The sequence below is a fragment of the Ursus maritimus genome, unplaced genomic scaffold, assembly GCF_017311325.1.
Source record: "Ursus maritimus isolate PB19 unplaced genomic scaffold, ASM1731132v1 scaffold_3, whole genome shotgun sequence".
Taxonomy (NCBI): domain Eukaryota; kingdom Metazoa; phylum Chordata; class Mammalia; order Carnivora; family Ursidae; genus Ursus; species Ursus maritimus.
Genome location: NW_024425563.1, coordinates 61,498,473 through 61,518,013, shown reverse-complemented (window position 1 = coordinate 61,518,013; position 19,541 = coordinate 61,498,473). Strand labels below are relative to the sequence as shown.

General features: G+C 36.4%; 1 protein-coding gene across 1 annotated transcript in view; it reads right to left on the bottom strand.

Moving 5' to 3' along the window:
• The window catches only part of THSD7A (thrombospondin type 1 domain containing 7A), a 435,785-nt gene that overhangs the window by 76,858 nt on the left and 339,386 nt on the right, over positions 1-19,541 (bottom strand). Inside the window, exons 8-10 of the mRNA XM_008686526.2 lie at positions 13,350-13,584; positions 8,961-9,076; positions 450-582 (exon numbers count right to left, since the gene is read on the bottom strand). Of these exons, the coding sequence (XP_008684748.2) occupies positions 450-582; positions 8,961-9,076; positions 13,350-13,584 (484 nt within the window). The remainder of the gene's footprint in view (positions 1-449; positions 583-8,960; positions 9,077-13,349; positions 13,585-19,541) is intronic.

Below are 19,541 nucleotides of genomic sequence, written 5' to 3'. Positions count from 1 at the left end.
TTTTCCTTGAGGTGGCCACAAACGAACAGCACGGGCCTCTGATGAGCATCACTGAAATAAAGATGTCATTTTGTGAACCAGAATGCCAGCATTTACGAGGAACAGGAATGCATAGGCTATTCCTCTACCAGGAGAAGAACTGCTTATGTGTTTCATAATTATTACCATTTCTCTGAAATCCTTATAGCTTATATCACCATAAGACATGTCCCCCAATCCCTGGAGCTAGTGATACAGTTTCGAAATTTACACAAGTATTTGTCCCCCTGGAGATAATTTCGGTAGCAGGACAGCTCCCCTAAAGAGGCAAGAGATGGCACACACAGCCATAACCAGTGCCAACACCACCGAGCCCGCGGGATGGTCGTTGGCTCTCTTTTCTCATCGTCGGAAAGAAAACGTATTTGCTCAGTGCATTGCTTACAACGGTTTTTCTGTAACCCCGTTACCTGTAGCTCTGGCACACTTGAGGGGCCTCACAGACTTTCTCCTCATAGAGCGGGTCCGTGCAGTCCCTGCCTCCGTTGGCTGGCAGCTGGATGATGACCCGGTGCCGAGACTGCTTTCTGACTCCGGAGTCCCCTGGAAGGAGGCAGCTGTTTAACTGCTGTACCCTGCACTGATAATACCATCTCCAAATACCAGCCTGTGTGAAGAAATTACATTGCTTCCAGCTATATGTGCTCTGACATCCCTGAACGAGAGGCCTCATCTAGTCTAATCATTTTCTAAATTCTCCAGACCCTTATATGGAGAGCCCGATCAATTTACATTCAAAAACGTGAAGAACAGAGAAAACAGTTCCATAGTCAACTAGGCTTGCTAATGTGCAGATACAAAGTAATGGCTCTTTTGTATATTTCTTTCCCCTTGAGAAATATGACAGGTCTAATTAATTTATTTTCCTCTACCTTAAGTTTATTTTTATGTCATTTCACTAGTCCTGTTTACCACATGGGACTCATACAGTTCTAATGAATCTTTCTTAGGAGACTATATTCAGTGTTTTAATGTGAAATTTTATTTCTTTGTTATTCACTTAATTTGAAATGCATACCTCATAAATTATTCTAGTCATTTATTATTCATATTAAACAGTTTAAGATCTTCAATTCAGGTCACATTCTAAACATCAGGGCTGTAAGCAGTGAAATGAAAGTGGTTTCTTAGAGGCAGAATTCTTACAGAAGCATTCACAGCAGCAATTACTGTAAGTAAATAACTCCAAATTATGTTTAAAAAATCCAGTGGAAATAATTAAGATTTACCTTCAATGAAGATACCAACTTGACAGTATTATTCATCTAAAGATATCCAAATATTTTAGTATTTGAAAGAGACAATGTATGTAAGACTTGCCAACTTTAATAAAAGATATTCCAATTTACAATATATAGACTTTAAGTAAAGACAAATGACCACATGGCACAATTTTACTTACATTAGAATTCCTCTGATGCATTTCTAGTTTTTGCAAGATCATTAAATATTTGATATACAGATATAAGAACAGAGAAATTTAGAAGGGTTAGCAGTCCCTAACAATGGATGTTTAATAAAAAATTAAAAGAAACTTTCCTAAAGTTACTGTGTTAGTAGAAAAATGTGATTTGACAATTAGAACTTTCTAATCAGAAACATCTTTCCTCATGAAGTCGGGATATTCCCCAACATGGTCTGGGCAAATGACTCCCAGCAATGTGGATTGAAGATTTCTGGACTAGAGCAGAGAAAGAATCAGATTAAGGATTCCTAAATGTCTGACTATGTAGGAGAATTTCTTTCAAAAAACTGAAAATAACAACAAAAACAGATTTCTCGGCCTATACCCAGAACTACTAAGTCAGAATCTTGGGAGCTGGATTTGGGAATCTGATTTTTGCAAAGCTTGGCAGAGAATTGTGAATGAAGAGCCACGTTTGCCATCTACTGGAATAGATAACCTTGTATATCTTATCCCAGTTTAAGATTCTAGGGTTCACATGTAACTTTTTAGGATTATTCCCATTGTGGGGGAAACCCGTACTGTTAGTGATTGTATTACTAATTCAGTGAATAATTAGAATACGACAGGTAATAAAGTAGGGAATTAGGGGCTGGAGGTAGTGGGTAGCAGAGAATTAAAGCATCTGAAAATATTGTCAAAGACTTTTTTCTTTTTAAATTGTTACAATAGCAGTTTGAATGTCAGTTGCAACCTCTACATATTAAATATCATTTATCTAGGAAAGATCAAAGAAAATTCTAATAAAATTGCTAACGTTGCCTCTATCTGTTATGTTATTCCAGTGGCCCCTATTTTAAGACCCAGGTGATAAATTCCTCTAATAATTTAGAGCTAGGAAAATTTTGTTTCCCTTGACAATCTGTTAAGACTCTTACAGGCTTCTATGTTTTGCTTTGTTCACTAGAATCTCAGGGCTAATTTTCTTCTCAATTGCAGGAGTTTACCTTAACTTTGACTTTATAGTGTAATCTTTCTCTTCCTCTCCCCAACTCCATGTACTACCTGACTCCAACCTTCTTTTACACTTTCTACTACTCTTCTTTTTTTAAATGTTATGATCTTTCATCTTTTTACAAGAGTATACAAACTACATATTCATTCTTATGATTTGTTTAGCATTGGGGGAAGGAGGCAGGTGTTTGTTTAACAGGGAAAAGAAGGAAAGAACATGGAGGAGCAGGTCTTTGTTTCCGGGATGGTCAAGATTCTCAGAGTGAGGAACTCACAAACCCTTCTCCACCTGCAGGTAGACAATAGACACGGAATTGAGACCCAGGGATCTGGAACTTGGAGGAGACAATGAGTTCAACCAATGAGCTCAGTGGCACCTTACACACTAAAGCTCCTCATCACTATCGCATGGGACACAGGCAGTGCTGTTCAGCTTTGAGAAGCAGTAGGTAGTGTTTCAGTCCGACTTCATTTTTTGACTTGAAAGCAAAAATTTCACCTCAGGTACAACTCTGAAACATTCTAGTGCCTTTTCATCATGACGTCCACAAGCTTGTATTTGATATATAAGATCACGATAACTCTTTTCACTTCCATAATTGATTCCACAGTGGCAATCGCTTACTCTTAAAAAAAGTTCAAATACCTTGACCTCGTGCAGCCCACAGAACAGAGGCTGGGAGCTGATGAAAGCAGCACCTTCCAAAGCTGTAACACCTACAGAGGAAGTTTAATGGGGTTACACAGGAAGTGTCCTGTCCACGTTTCTATCCACTGGGAGGTGCGTTGACGCTCAGATCTCAGTTAGGAAATTACCTGTATACTCATGAAACAGCACTGTGGAGCTCCGCCAGGTCACAGTGCCCTCAGATCAGAATGCAAAGGGATGGCCCATACGGCACTTATTTTAAAAGTAAAGTGGAAGATTTCTCACTAATAACTTGAGCTGGCAAACTTGGAATTTTACAACCTTCATAGTTTCTTGTACGCGTCTTCACCCAATTTATTGTTTGTGGTTGACAGACATGCATAGTTTCCATTTATCTTTATGTCTTAGTAGCTAGAACGCCAGTCACACATGGTAAGGATTTAATAAATATTTGCTAAATGAGCAAACACATTTATTTCACTTCTCAACTGGACTGTTAGCTAGCATCTTCTACTTCTTTCTATCCACTTCCTTATAGCAGGAAGCACAGGGGTACGAAGTCTATGCACTGAGAATTAATAAAAAATAAGGGATCGTTTTGTTCATTGGAAATAATAAACATGGGGAATATAAAGAAATATTCCTGTAGGGTTTATACTTGAAAATATCTATCTAGGATAGAAATAGAAAAAAGGGATTAGATATTCAGAAAACAATTATGTGATAATGAGGCACACAGACTCAGAGGGTATGCAATCTCTCACGTAGTTACAGCATTTTACAGATTATCTTAAGACATTCAAGATAAATTTCACCAGAGCATTTACTTGATGGGAGGATTTAAAGGGCAGGCAAAACCAAGATTTGTTAAGCTAGATGGGGGAAGGATGGCAGGCTGGAGCAGCAGAGTGCTAGGAAATTGAAAGGGGAATATTTCATGCAAGAAGCAAAATGTAGAAGTAGTTTTCATATCTTTGGGGGTAACTCTAGTGCCATATTGCTTCAGGGCATCAAGGTAGAATAGATGTCCTCTGCAATACCCCTTCTAGCTCTCAAGTCAAGAATGCAGTTAGAAAAAAGGAGTGAACAGAATTTGAACAGTGAAATGTATTATTTAATCAAAAGTATTGATATTCTTAATATCATAGGTACAAGTAATTTATATGCATAAATGTTCCCTATTTTTTTTTTTTTTTTAGAAAAATCCTGTGTAAAAATTTGGAAAAAGTTAACAAGTGTATTGGTTTGGGGATTAAAACTACTCTCTACTCAATACTGATCTTTATCAGCATTGATTTTTCAAGACATACCTTGAGAGAGGGCTGAATAACATTTCAAATAATTCTTTTTATTCTTCCTGGCATGCTAAGCTATCCTACTCCATCTTCTGCAATACTACAGTGTAATTTTACCTCTTTAAAGGGATTTTTAAAGGGAGGTGGCTCCACATTTTCATAAGTTTAAAACTCTAATAAGATTTAGACTTTACCTGCAGAACTAAAAAAACACCCTACCCTTGAGTTGATTTTCTATTGCTATTATCTATCCTTGAACATAGAACCCCATTTACTATTTCTAATTGTGTGCGGAAGTCAGTGTTATTTCAATGAAGCTTGGATTATTCGCATTTCATACCAAATAATGGAAAAAGAAAAACACCCTAACCACATGTCATTGCTTTTTTTCCCTTACAACAATAGGCTAGTTTTCTATAACACCATTGTATCGTTATTATCAGTTAAAGCAGAGTCTACAGGCAAAAACAGAACAAGCTTCTCCAGGCGCACAATGCATCTTGGCACTGTTGTCCAAGAGCAACCCCCTCTCCCACCCCCTAGGCTTTATTTCCTCAATACACAATTAGAGTTATTCTTTTTAAGTCTGAGTGCCTAGGTTTCGGGTTTCTGAAAGCCTTTTGTTACATGAGACTCAATACAGAGCTTCCAAATAGAACAAGCAGGCTGGTCTCCTGCTCCTGCTGAGATGACCTGTGCTCAACCAAACACAGCCCTGCCTCTCCGAGAGCTTCCTGTCACAGGACAGCAGTTTCTGAGCTGGTGTTCTTGCCCTCCTTGGCCACCACCACCCAGGAGCTGCAGGGGAGAGAACAGTATCCTAGTGGTACTGTGCATTTCAAGTCACAGCAGTTACTAAATCCTTCAAGAGACCAGCCCAACTAAACTCATTCTGTATCTCACATGTCTGTCACTCACCACAAGCCCCGCTGCCACCGCCCTCTCCTGAGCACGCGCACAAGTCTTCCAACATCTGGACTCACAGCGCCCCCTACGTGCATGACCCGATTCTCAATTTCTCATTTTATTCCATCCTCCAATCCTTCTACCTTAACGCCCATTAGAACACATGGTCTCTCGCCTTCTAGCTCTCCTCGGAAAGTTTCCTTTGTATTTTTTGCCAGTGGAAGTTGATTCTAGCCATTTCCTAGACTTTTCTTCTTTTATCTTAAAAAAATCTCCAACCCCTCTGTCGTCAACATTCCATCAGCTATGCACCTTGTCAGAGCCAGCTACCAACATTTCATTAATTAACAACTTTAGAACGTCCCTCACTTGTAATCCTTGCTCTTCCTACCCCTGCCACCACTCTGCTGGCTTTGGCAACCACATGGTTATTCCATGCAAGGTGCTGGGCTCTGAATTACGGTACCTCCTCATCTTCAATGACCTTCTCCTCCATTTCAATCAATCACTAGCACTTTCCGTTCATCCTCTGATGCTATTATCATTAGTACTTGCACACTCTCATATTAAAACATCTTACTTTCCCGTCATTCCTCCTAACCTTCCAGTTCAACAGCTTCAGTTCTCATCTTACTAAAATTCTTCAAACTCAGCTGAGACTGCCAGTCCACTTTCCTTATTACTTTTTCATTATCTATCATTCCCTTCATGACCTCACTTCCATCCCAACCCAACTGAGATTCCATACTCCATTGTTACAATGAGGATTCCCTTGAAAGCACCCTGGATTCCCTGTTCCTCTCTTTTTTTCCTTGTACTCTCCTGGAAAAGCCCCAACTCTAATCAAAACCAATTATTTTGTTACATGTTTCCTGCACTCAGGCAGCTGAACATGGCTAGAGAAACAATGACCAACTGTGTTGAGCAATCCTTTTTTAAAGACATAACGAAGTGGGCACTCCGTGGTGCTTAGAAATTCTATATGTTATTAGCTTGTCTGCTTTTGCATTCTCCAAAATGATGTCACATCTTTTCTTTCATCAAACCCCCTGCACCCGTGCCTTGATCCTTCCTACTCATTGAGAGATTAGAACAATCATTAAATGCCTGGTCTGTCTCCTACCACCAGACTGTAAGCTTCCTGAAAGCAAGGAGCATTGATTTCCTTGCTTACCGCTATATCCTTTATATTTAAAACTGTGCTTGGTATATTAAATTTATTTGAGAAATCTTTGTAGAAAGAAGAAGATGAATAATTGCTTAAAATAATACATATAATGCTTAATGACATGATGAGCATTTAAAAACAATTATCTGTAAACATATCAACATATACTTAACAAATAATAATCACATTTTTTTCTTCATCATGATCTAAATACTTTTCTCACACTGATACACAAACTTCTAAGAAAAGACTACATTTAGTAAGTCAAATTAAAACATTCACTAGACACTGACCATATGCAGCATGGAGGTTATTTCTTACAGGAACTTAAACAAAAAGAAAATACGGGATGGATGGATGGATGGATAAACAAACAAACAAATAAATAAATAATAGGCTAACCAATGTTATGTCAGTTGGACCATGGTTCACGAAGCATAGAGCACGTTACCATATATTATCTCATTTGTGCCACAGAACAACTCATAGATGTTATAAGCAAGGCTTGGCAAACTTAAGTATCTTGCATAAGGTTGCCTGGCTGCTAAGTGGCCAAGACAGATGTTCGAACCAGACTTGCTGAGAAAAATTTAGCCGATTCCTCACTTTTGTGACTATCCTAGAATCAACTTAATGGAATATTTTATTTTTTCAACTTTATTTCCTTGAAATACTTAAGAGCAGTTCAACTTTTAAAATACTTTACTCAGTAAAAGGAAGTATTTAATATAAGAGGAAGGCAAAGGTTTTTCCCACCTTCAAAAATTTCACTTAAAAATGTTAGGTTTATGTTAGTTTATTAATTACATGATTATAAGTGTAACCGCATGTATTTTGGAATTATCGTAAATGGCCTTATCTTAATATTAACATGAAGATTAAGTATAAAAACATTAAGAATTAAATTTGAAAGCACATGAATTGCATGTAATGAATAACTTTTTTATTGTAGTGATGAAGAACTAGTAATTATCACACAAATATTGACTGATAAAGTACAATTCTATTGCTGATTATGACCAAATCAAATGATATCATATGCTATTTAGTTTTTAAGAAAATAAGAAAATCCGGAAAAATTGTCAGTGACACTGCTTTATGACTAAGTTTAATGTCATTAACATTGTTTTGAAAATGTTAATGCTTAAAACTTTTTGCACCAAAACCTGTTTAGATGTCTTAAAAGACTTTTAAAATCAGAATTTTATATTCTTGCTTACTTTATGGTTTAATCTTATTTGATGTTTCAAGGATACCTAAAATTTTTTAGAAAGCATAAAAAGGAACTCATGATTTAACTCTATAAAATGATAATCACACTGTAAAAACAATCCATTATTAAATTTATGATCTCATGTAGTATCTTAAATGATTTTTGGCAATTTAAAATAGTTGTTAATCTAGAAGTTGATTCTTCTTTCTCTCTCTTTTTTAATGATATCAATTGTTTAGAGAGAGAGAGAGAGAGTGAACAGGGGAAAGGGCAGAGGGAAAGGGAGAGAGAGGATCTCAAGCAGACTCTGCACTGAGTGAGGAGTGCAGACATGGTGCTTGAGCTCAGAAACCCTGAGATCATGACCTGAGATGAAATCAAGAGTCAGATGCTTAACCAACTGAGCCACCCAGGCACCCCTAGAGGTTGAATCTTAATGGAATCTCTTTAGTAAGAGTCCGGAAGTATAAATAAAATAAAAGCATAAAAGAAATTAAGAAATTTAAGAAAAATGATCTGTATTTGCTGGGAGAGTAAAAAAAAAAAAAAAAAAAGAGGAGACAGTGTCGTCCATGACACTGAGAGAAAATTTGCTCAGGTATTGCATAAGTCACCTGGAGGATATTAACATCTCTCTCAGCAGCAATGAGAAAGGACCCCATCCTAGAGGGTAAAGAATTATCAAAGTGTCTGCCATGATATGAAAGAGTCTTTGCGAGTAATAAAAGCAAAACCAAACCAAACTGGGAACAAATCGTCATCTTGCAAATGCCTCATGGCACGTACGTGTCGGAAGAGGTACAATCTGGCCATTTTTCTCTTTCCTTTATTCCCAGCCTTGGGGGCTGCATAATTGAATCTATGGTCAGTCTGGGCCCATGGCTATCTATTTCTTGCCAGTAAGAGGGCTGGAAGCCGTGAGTACTGATAAGATTGATGTACGTTCTTCTTGAAATACAGAGGGACTATACATTCTTTTAGAATTAATGTTAAAGGAAACCTTATTACTATAATAAAGCCTAGAATCCATTCATATTGATCTACATCATATAGTCTTAAAATCAGTTTTTGGCATAAAACTCATTAGTTTGGTTCTATAAAGCGGTGCCATTTTCTAGAAAGAAATGAGAATTTTATGGCATGCATGACAAACCAGGATTACTCAGCCCCATGTGAGAATCACAAACATTGCTCAGCCAGGAGAACTTGGAGGTCCTGCCTGGTGAGTGTGTTTTCTAGGTGAGTTGCCTTCAGAACTCTGTAGCTCATACCTTCTTTACATGAGGAGGGGCATGATGTCCAGTCACTATAAGGCGTCAGGATACAGTCCTTCCTACAAGGAAGTAGACAGGGCCTCACTGTTTCAGGTCGAAGGCTCTCAGGACACCTAGAAAAATGCAAAGGGAAATTACTTGGCCTCTTTGGTAACCCAGAAAACCAGGAAATTTATTATCTTTAAATTTTTCATTACTAAAATGGTTAAACAGTCACCAACCTGTATTATTTAACTTCCAGGAATCTGTTTTTGCTAAGAACTATACAACTAAATTAATTCTCCCAAACTGGACCTCAATAAAACTTCTCAAGTCAGGATGTATAAATTTAATAATAGTAATTGTGCTACTAGAACAAAATATAATACTTATACCTTATCCCCTTATAAAAATCTCTCCATTAATAAATACATATTTTCTAACATGCTCTATAAGAAATTTGTAGAAATTCAAATTACTAATTTAAGGACTAATTCTGCATCTTTATATAGGTAAATAGGCTTATTGCTGATTATAAGTTTCCAGGGTATTCTATTCTTTATTTTTACAAAATATGTGTGGCATGAAACAAATTTATAATGGAATATTTTCAATACAGAGTACATGCTCAAAGAGGACTATATTTACAGCTATATATTTCATAATAGATAGCAAAATAATAAAAGTATATAAATAGAGCATTATGATAAGCAGGTTTTTTTGCTTTATTCCTGGTTTCATTTAGTGTCTCTATTCTTATTTTTTTCTTCCATGTTGTCCCCAGTTTCAAATTATCCCAATTATGGGATTTTAAATATACTTATAAATTAAAATACTTTTGGAAGAAAAGGAGTAAATATAAATAAAACAAAAATAGTCAATCAGTAATTCAAAGAAAAATAAAACACTGTGTTTTTGACAAATTGTAGTCAAATTAATTATTTTCAAAAATAGGCAAACATCTATTACTTATTAGGAACACAAGAGAAAGATAATGAGAAAACACTGAAATGTCTTACTTTATACAAAAGTTTTCACTTTTTAAAAGATTACTTTAGGAAGCTGATATATGAGTTTTAAGTATACTGTCTTGTTGATTATATACTTAAGTGATTTTTAAGTTTCCCAATTCTTCTCTGTATCTTCAAGATCTGATTCTACTATTGCTAGTGGTCAAATGCTGACCGCTAGCATTAACACTAGAAGAGTATGTACATTAAGGACAACAAAACTATAATTCATGTGACTAAAAGTAACTTATTGTTCTGATTCTAAGGAGTTCTCTTTTGAGGTCATATAAATCTCTAACAAGGAAGCTAAGAGGCAGTAAAGAAATAAACCAAACCACTAGTATTGTTAGTTGCTGGAATAACTTGGAAATTTAGTGAAAAATGGGATTTAAAAATACTCCCAATGGGAGAAGCCAAATTTTCTGTAGGTCAGGATAAATTGTCTTTTAACAAGTAAGTTAATCAGGTTTTCACAACTGAACTATGAGTGAAAAAAAAAATCAACATCATTAATCTCCTTTCCATAATTTCTTTATAAGACTTTGCTGACACTTCACTTTTTATAGAACTTGTATTACACTTATTTATCTCCATGTTCCATCTCATACATAAATATTATGTTCTATTCAATTATACAGATACATGCTTTCCTCTTTCACTCTATATCACGAGGCTTTATTTGGAAGTGGATTTGAAAAATATATTGGACTCAAGATTTCAAAAAGAATCTCCCTTGTTTATGTCATTATAACCTTGGATTTTCCTAATTGCTAGGACAACAAAGAAATTTAGATGTCAGTCACAGAAGTTACGAATTGTTAGGACTGAAATTAGAAATCACTAGAATTATAATTTAACCTGCATTCTTAGCCAGGAAATATTATATGGCAAAACCCCATATATAATACTGTTAATTCTTTAGTAATTATTATTGGAGGCACTCCTCTTCAATGAAGCAATTTTACAACTTTAATAATGAGAGAGCATTCATAGCAAACTCTTCAAATTTCAGCCCTTTATAAATCAATGGAATTTACAATGTTATCGTTGACAACCTCCAAAATTCTGTTTTAGTTTAGAAATACCCACAGCAAGATACTTGGCTAACTGTGGAGAACAAAATTACTAACAACAAAGCTGTTAAATGAACACACAAAGATAAATTATACAGCCTAGATTACATCCAATAAAATGAATTCAGACTTCCTTTGGCGAAGCAATTGGTTCAGTCAACATGCTTCTTTTCTCCTTTGTACTGTTTGTATTTAGTGTTTGTGGTTTAAATCAAGGAATTGATTTCCCCCCAAATCTTATTCAAGGTCAAATTAAACAGATGTGATAGGAGTTGAAGTTTGTTACTCAGAGGATAGATAAGATCAATAACATTGATTTTACCATTGCACAGTAATCTGTTTTATTAAGAGGAGTTTAAAACAATGTTTCTATTTGCATTTTTGTTTCAAAGGCCTAGCACTGAAAAGCAGTCACTGAATTTAACCTAGCTTTTAGGGATAAGGGCAGTAACATCTTCTTCTGGATTCACAGTATTTGCTTAATTTTTCAGAACTTTAATGGCAAAGTAAATCCATTTAATTTGAAAAATCTATACACGTATCCAGGTCATTGAATAAAGGCTGCAAGGGCAAAGCAAATTTTTAATGGATTATTGTGGTAGCTTGACATGAGGCTTCAGGATACCCTTCCTATTGAATGACTTAATGACACTAATCCATCAGGCTCTTTCACATATAGGTTTATACACACGCATACCTACTGCTTAGCAAAAACGGTCTGTAACTTGGATAAGTGAGGAAAATATCAACAGCAATATTTGCAGGTGATTAACTGTGGAACAGGAGCAGAGTGAGCTCACATGTAGCAACTCAGCCTAACAACCCTCGATCTTGTGCCAGGTTGGTCAGGTTAGAACCCTCCGCAGGGAATATTTCTACCTGCATGCTTGTCCCAGCAAGACCCCATATCCTCCAGGACTTGGCACTTCTGCCCCTGCTGTTACTGCCAGAGAATTTTAATACACTGAACATTAACTTCGTGTTACCTTGTTTACAACTTTAGCATGATTTCTATTAAAATAGTAGTTTGGGGCTACCTATTAAGGATGTGGAATAGTTTCTCAATTTATTCAAGTCTTCCTGGCATACATTTTCTAACATTTCAGAATTTCAAATTATATAATCAAATGAAGTTTGGGGCAAAATATCCTTAATGTCTGGAACCCTGGCCACGTAAAAACAACTCCTAATGGGATTATTATTTATCTCCTGAAGTTTTCCATACATCAGGTACATTATTACCATTTCCCTGAAACACTAGGAAGGATCTCAAATTTTTAAGAGAAAATAATACTTTGCTAGATTTATTTGAGTGCTTATATTACCATTTTTTTTTAAATTAAATCTTTTCAATAAACTTTAAAACTAAGGCCAGAATCAGTTAAGGAGCATGCTTAAGGTCACACATAATACTGAAGCACCTGGCCAAGTATTTGGAAATTATGAGGCTGTTTTTATACCAATGTAAAACTGACTGGCTTGACTTTCCATGTTTCACACGGCCAAGAAGATTTGAATTCTAAAAGATTTATTTTGTCTATATCTCAAAAGATAAAAGTGGTCCCCCCCTTAAAGGAATGTGTTTTTGGAGCTGATTTATTAATTTTCTTGAAGAACTGATAGCTCAGTCATGCCCTGACATGTTTGTGTTTTATTTCTCACAGGGCACATATAATATGCCAACTCTGGTTCTTCTGTCCTCCCCTCTAGCAAATCGTTTGCCTTGTTATTACACTATTTGTAACCACAGTGAGAAACTGATGGTTTTCCTACTTATCATAACACTCATCCTATCCCAAGGCTCTCTCTTGGAAGTAAATGGCTTATTCATTTAACCATTAAAAGATGTAATAAGTTTGGCCTCAGTATTTTTGATATAGTATTTTCTAGGGGAAACGAAAGGCAGATCATAGAAGGCTAGAGCCCAATTAAACTAGATTGGCAGACTCTGTAGCCTACGGGTACATGGGAGGTCACGGATGACCTGACTGCTAGGACTTCATCTACTGTCATCATTGATCAGCCAGGCCCAGAGCAAGCGCTCCTTTCACTGCCCCACTAGCTTAATAAAGGAGAAAGTGCTACTGTAAAACTGAAAGTGGGTACCACATAGAAACATTTCTACAGCATTTATAGATCCCAGGTACAAGACTCTGACGCTGTTATAACTTTATCAGCGGCTGACATTCAAAACAAACAAATCTCACTCTGAAGCCAGGTGTGACAAGCATCAAAATGCTTCATTTCATGAAATAAGTGAAGCCTAAGCCAATCACTTGCATGGCTGACCACAGGATTTACTTTTGTCATTCTAAAGCCCTTACTTTTTGGGTCCTACTTGGCCCACATTGACCCGCACACAGATGACTTTTCTTGTCTGCATGCCAACGGAGCAAGAGGCCTCCCCATTCCAAGTTGTGGTTGTGTTGAAGGATGATACTGAAGTGTCCTCGATGCACTGTCCCCAGGGACCAGTCTGCCAGTGGTACACAGTACAGGGATGCTCGTTACAGCTGCGCACCTCTTGCAAAGCGCTGCTATTTGGACAGTGAGCTCCACCTGTAAAAATGGACAACATAAGAGGATCAGATATGATGCCAACAGGAAACTTACCATTGTCTCCCTCTGGAATTAACAATAACAATGATACCTGCCATTTGTTAGCACGTACTGTGTGACCAGCACACTGCTAGGAAGGCAAACTACATATTTATCTTATGTCATTTGGCACCCTCCGGCTTAAAATTTAAGCTATGTAATATGCATATTGTTTGGGGGGGACTATGGAGGACCTCAAAGACAGTGGCCATTATCCTCCAGAGAAGCAGAAAATGAGGTACAAATGGAGCCTAGGGATTGCTAAGGGAAACACGGGGATTGAGATTCTGTGGGTGGAGAAAACCCAGTGTGTTTTCAAATGCTATCCCCCAAATTGAAAATTTTAAATATGTGGTTTAAAGTACTGCATATTTTAATGTATTAGGCTTTAGGGTGAATAGAAACAGGGGTTTAAAATCAACTGATGCTATCTGGTCTTCCACAGCGTTACTGGAAAAGCCATGTAGTAATGACAGTACCATGTTTCTTCAAATTTAGGATGTCATTGGCTGTAAGATATATTATGATTTTGTGTGTCAAAGAAAGAGCAATGGCTACAAGTTAAACTATTATACACTGCTTCCTTACCAATCCTAATTTTTACTGTATGCTTACTGAAATAGATTTGTAGGATTTATTTACATGGTTTTAAAAAATATATCACTCAATTGCACACGTTAAAAGGGAAGACATTCTTAAATTCCCTTTACATTCAGAGTCCAAATCTTTTGAGCCACTTTTTAACTCAAAGTTATCATAAGTTTGCCCTCCTATACAGAATCATGCCTATGGTAGCAAAAGTGTCTGATGCGGAATTGTTTTTTCAAAAAAGTGCTCCCTATTGTCTCTGGGGCTTTCTTCCAGGATACTGGTACCCATTTCTAAGTTTTGATGCTGGTGCATTCTTAATTGCACCAGACGATGTCAACAAAAGATTTAAGCAAGCAACCGAGGAATGGTTCTTAGCTGTTTTGGTTTATTTTTGGCAGAAATTTCATGAAATCGCTATTGCCACCAGAATAACAACAGAATTCAAGTACTAGCAGTGACAGCTATGTTATAATTGCTGTCTGGCTACAATGGTTTTAAAATGTATCCATTGTAAGATGCAATAATTACAGAGATGATAAAAGGTAAAAGGCATGTGTCTTTAAATCAATAGAATATGGTGTGAAGTTGTCATTATGGAAACAGTTTTTATGTGTTAGCCCAGTTATAAGTACTTTGTAGGGGGGACCTCATTTTATACCCCAAACTGCCTTACAAGTTAAAAATTATAAAGTGGATGAGCCAGTACAACTTAAATGATGTCATGGTAATAGCTCAGAATTTATGGAGCCTGGTTTCTTACCACTATGCTATTTATAATGCCAATTACAAAAATAAAAGGCTTTATATTGTTAAAAGCAGACTATAGGAGGAATTTATTCCTTATTTTATTGATAAATTAATCTAGTTGAATTTATGTAGCCTTTGGATTTAATCTATTTGAACTTATGTAGCTTTTTGAATTTTAGGAACAGAAAATACTTGGTTGTTGGGGCACCTGGGTGTCTCAGTCAGTTGGGTGGCTGACTTGATTTCGGCTCAGGTCACGATCTCGGGGTCTATGATTCTGGAGCCCTGCATCAGCCTCCATGCTCAGCGGGGAGTCTGCTTGAGGGTTCCCTCTCATTCCCTCTCTCTTCCTCTGCCCCTCCCCCCACTCTCTCTAATAAATAAATTTTTTTAAAAAAATCTAAAAAAAAAAAAAAATACCTGGTTGTTAAATAAGGTGATTCAATAGCTACTGTTCCTCATATGGAAGATGGACCCAAAACTTGAGATGTGGGTAAAAGTCATAAACAAACCACACCCTGAGATGGTCTTCATTTACTGCTTCACTTATGATTAAGTACATCCCTCCAATTCAGCAAAGAAATCGGTAGGCAGTGTCTAGGAGAATTTAACTGCAATTCACAATCATTTACACAGTGTTGAACATGGGATCAACATCAGAATAACCTGCCTTAAGCAGCATTTCATTAAGTCCCCTGCTTCATGATGGTGAAAACATCTGTCACAGATCATAGCCTGTCCTCCATCACACAGCTCAGTGACCCTGGCAGCCTCAGAAAAGAAGTTTAAGATTTGAATAGGAACGGATTCTAAAACATACTAATTGGATCGTGGAGAAGTAAATGAGCATTCTTACAACCCATTCCCTGAGGCTCTAGATTTATCCAATCTTATCTCAAAGACAAACACCTAATTATAGACATTAAATATATACATTTTATGTAACCATTTTAACCATACCTTTATATTTAAGAGTAAAATTATTGATCTTCTACGAAAAAAGCATTTATTTACCTCAATTTCACTGTGGGTGTATGTATGCTGTTTAGACTGTGATTCTAAAACTCTCTAATTGTTTTTGACATTGGAATTGACTCGTTGCTTTTGGAACATCTGATAGGAAAAAAACTTCTACAACATCAGCGTAACGTGTCAAGGAACTGCAAGACGGCTGTTAAGTTTACAGACATAAAGGCTATTTATTTTCTTGCCCCAAACCACATTAAAGCCACATCAGCAGTTTTGATCTTATGTCAGGATACTTGTGCAGATAAGCCCCAATGTGGTCTTAATTATAACAATGACATGGCAATTTCGAAAGCATGGCTTGGGGTAATCAGTCATTGCAGCATCGTCCTGTTATTTTGGGAATAAGTTTATGGTAGAAAAATTGATAGATATAATATTGAAATTATTTATTATTTATGGGAAGATCTAATTCCAGACATATGGGACTATTTCCATAGTACTGGGGAAATTATAAAATGTCACCAATGACAAAATTAGTGATAGACGGTATTTAAAAAAAAATCCTCAGACACATAAAAATATATGCTTCATCCTGATGTGACTATATAGGCTTTCTATCATTCTGTCAAGTGGAAAGACTTTATAATACTTTGATGAAATTCTACTGTATAAATAAGTGTCCATGCTTATATAAAAATACCAACTATTATATGTGAAACTTCTCTTATAAAAATGAAAAAGTGATTTTTCCTCCCCACATCAAGGCTATAAAAGTACATTTGAACAGAGCTATGGTGTTCCTGGTTCTAGCATTGAAGTCCTTACAATTTAAATGGTGGATTGAAAAGATAAAAGAACCTTGTTCAAAACATTAATTGGATACATATGTATTGAGTTCTATAGTATGCAACGTTTATGTGCAATACTTCAAGAGATAGATACCTACACGGGTTAGAAATAGTATTTGCTGCTCTCAAGGATCTTATAATGCAGTGGGGAAAAGTAGTAGGGGTGGGCAAGCTTACAAATGGGTATGATTTTAGGTGGAATACAGTAATCACGTTAAAAGAGGTAGCATAATTGAGATTCAAAAGTGTAAGATTCCATTAGTTTTGGGGCGACTGAAAAATGCCTCAGTAGGAGGCACTGAGGTAAGTCTCAAAGGAGTGGGATTTTGACAAGCAGCGTCTGGGAAGGGAGAGAAAGAAGGGAACATTTTACTTACGCAGAACAATTAAAAGCTAAGGCATGCAGGCAGGTAGGAGGTGGGGAATTAGCGATACTGATGCAGTCCACTGGAGCACAAAGTTCACACGGAGAAGTAACTGGCAATGAGGATAAGGAAGGAATTGGGCCCACGCTAAAGAGTGGCTACTAGTGTACTATGAATTACAGTTCTAAAATGCTTATAATTTTGCCTGCTTATTGCAGCCCGGATCCCCTCAACAGCAGACCACCCCTGGGCGAACAATGGCATGATTTCGGGGAACTGAAGAGAAGAATGTTGGCCACAGAGAACCTCAGAAGATGTTGCTGTAGCAAGTCATCCCTACTCCTCCCCTTTGTTTTCCCTTGCAGAGAGAGGCAGGGCACATTCCACTGTGGAGTCTGCATAAATCTCCTGTGGTGGTTGTGGTTATGCAGGGACAGACTGAAACAGAACTCCTTTTTCAAAGTCAAGAATGGGAGGATGAGGAAGTGACAGTACTTTTACTTGGAAGGCAGAATTCCGTGTGTATATACGCAGATAATGGATTCTGGATTCTTGAAATTTGTCCAGGAATAAAAGTGCTCCTTGGCTCTTAGGATTAAAACCCTTTAGCTATGAAAACCCAAAGTTAAAATACTAATATTACCCTCCTCAATGTTTTATACTTTGAAATATAATTTTTGAAGACTGCTAATTATTTGAGAAAAAAAATTGGTATAATTCTATTTCAATTTGCATCTATTTGATGTGTTTTTAAAGCAGGTGTAAAGACACTAAAATTTGGCTGATGAAGTTACAATTTCAGGTCACTTTGAACTTTAAAAAAATCGTCTCATTTCTTGTTCTGTAAGTATAATTAACTATGTAATGAGAATTAACAGTAGTTGTTATTATACTCAGTGGAAAACATTTTGAAAATCATTTTTTTTTAAATATGGTTTCAAAAAATTCAGAAGGCTATAAATCTAACATCAATTTTTAAATTTCTTATTCAAATTCAACATACTACTATTTATACTGAAAATATGCCAGGTTGAAGTATTAAAAGATTGCTTCCTTTCAGATCTTCCCAACACAATTTTTTTTTTCAGGGCCAATAGCATCTGCACCTTTATCCCCACACTGGATGGTTAGGCCTGAGACACTAACAAATCATTCTATAAAATCCAGAGGAAAGAAGAGACAAGTGCAAATCCGGGGAATAGGGTCAAGTTCCCGTGGAAAGGTTACTGTTATGAAAATGCTCCTGGTCATACACTTCAGCTACCACTTTGCGGCCAGCAAACCAGTGCCCAGTGAGGGCCTGGATGGCCTTGTGAGTCTCAGAGGCTATAGAAACCCCCACAAAAATCTTGACATGATCTCTGCATTCTCCTCCTTGAGTATTTTTAAAGTAGCTTTTGGGACTCACCCTATGGTTTACCCAAAACAAGGAAGATTTTTACCTCGAGGTATCATACAATGTCAAAAAGTGAAATACCAATTTTATTTAAACACATGCACACACACACACACTTTTGTTTTTTTTAAGTTGAAAAATATTTTTACTTTCTTCAGTACATTAATTATCTCTAGTTGCTACCATTTGTATTTGCTTTCCAAATGACATTTGGATAAGAAATACTTTGTGATAATTTTTGTGTATTGCTAACAATAGGTTATAAAGTGTTCCTCAAGACTGCATGAAAAGCCATTGTATTCAAATTGTTTTTATTAATTTTTTATGTTGGGAAAATTGAAAGCATATAATCAATAATCTTTCTCCCTGGATCATCTGGACAAAGTTGTTGAAATGATGCCCCACTACCCTAAATACTTAAATGTTTATTTCCTATAGTCAAGGGCATTTTCCTACACATAAACACATCCAATATTCAAGATCAGGAAATTAGGAAATAAACATTGATACATTATTACCATCTAATCTTCATACCTTTTCAAATTTTCCAACTGTCCCCAAATATCCTTTTTATAGTGAAAGAATCTAGCTCAGAATCAAGTGTTGCATTTCAATATCACGTTTTGGTAATCTCCTTCAATCTAGAATAGTTCCTCAATCTTTCCTCAATTTTCATGATTAAGTGCTCCTTGGCTCTTTGGGATATTAAAGACCAGTCATTGTTTTTCAATGTTTTTCAATGAGGATGTTTCCTCATGATTACGTTCTACAGTACACGTCTTTGACAGGGATACCACAGACTTGATGCCAGTTTATCACTGCATCACACCAGGAACACATAATTTTATTTGCTCCATTACCAACAATTTAAATTTTGATCCTTGGATTAAGGTGCTGTATGTCATACTTCTCCATGAGAGATATATTCGAGACTAAATAAAATGCTCTTGGTTAGATGTTCAATTAATATATTTATTTACTTATATCAAATATGGATCCATG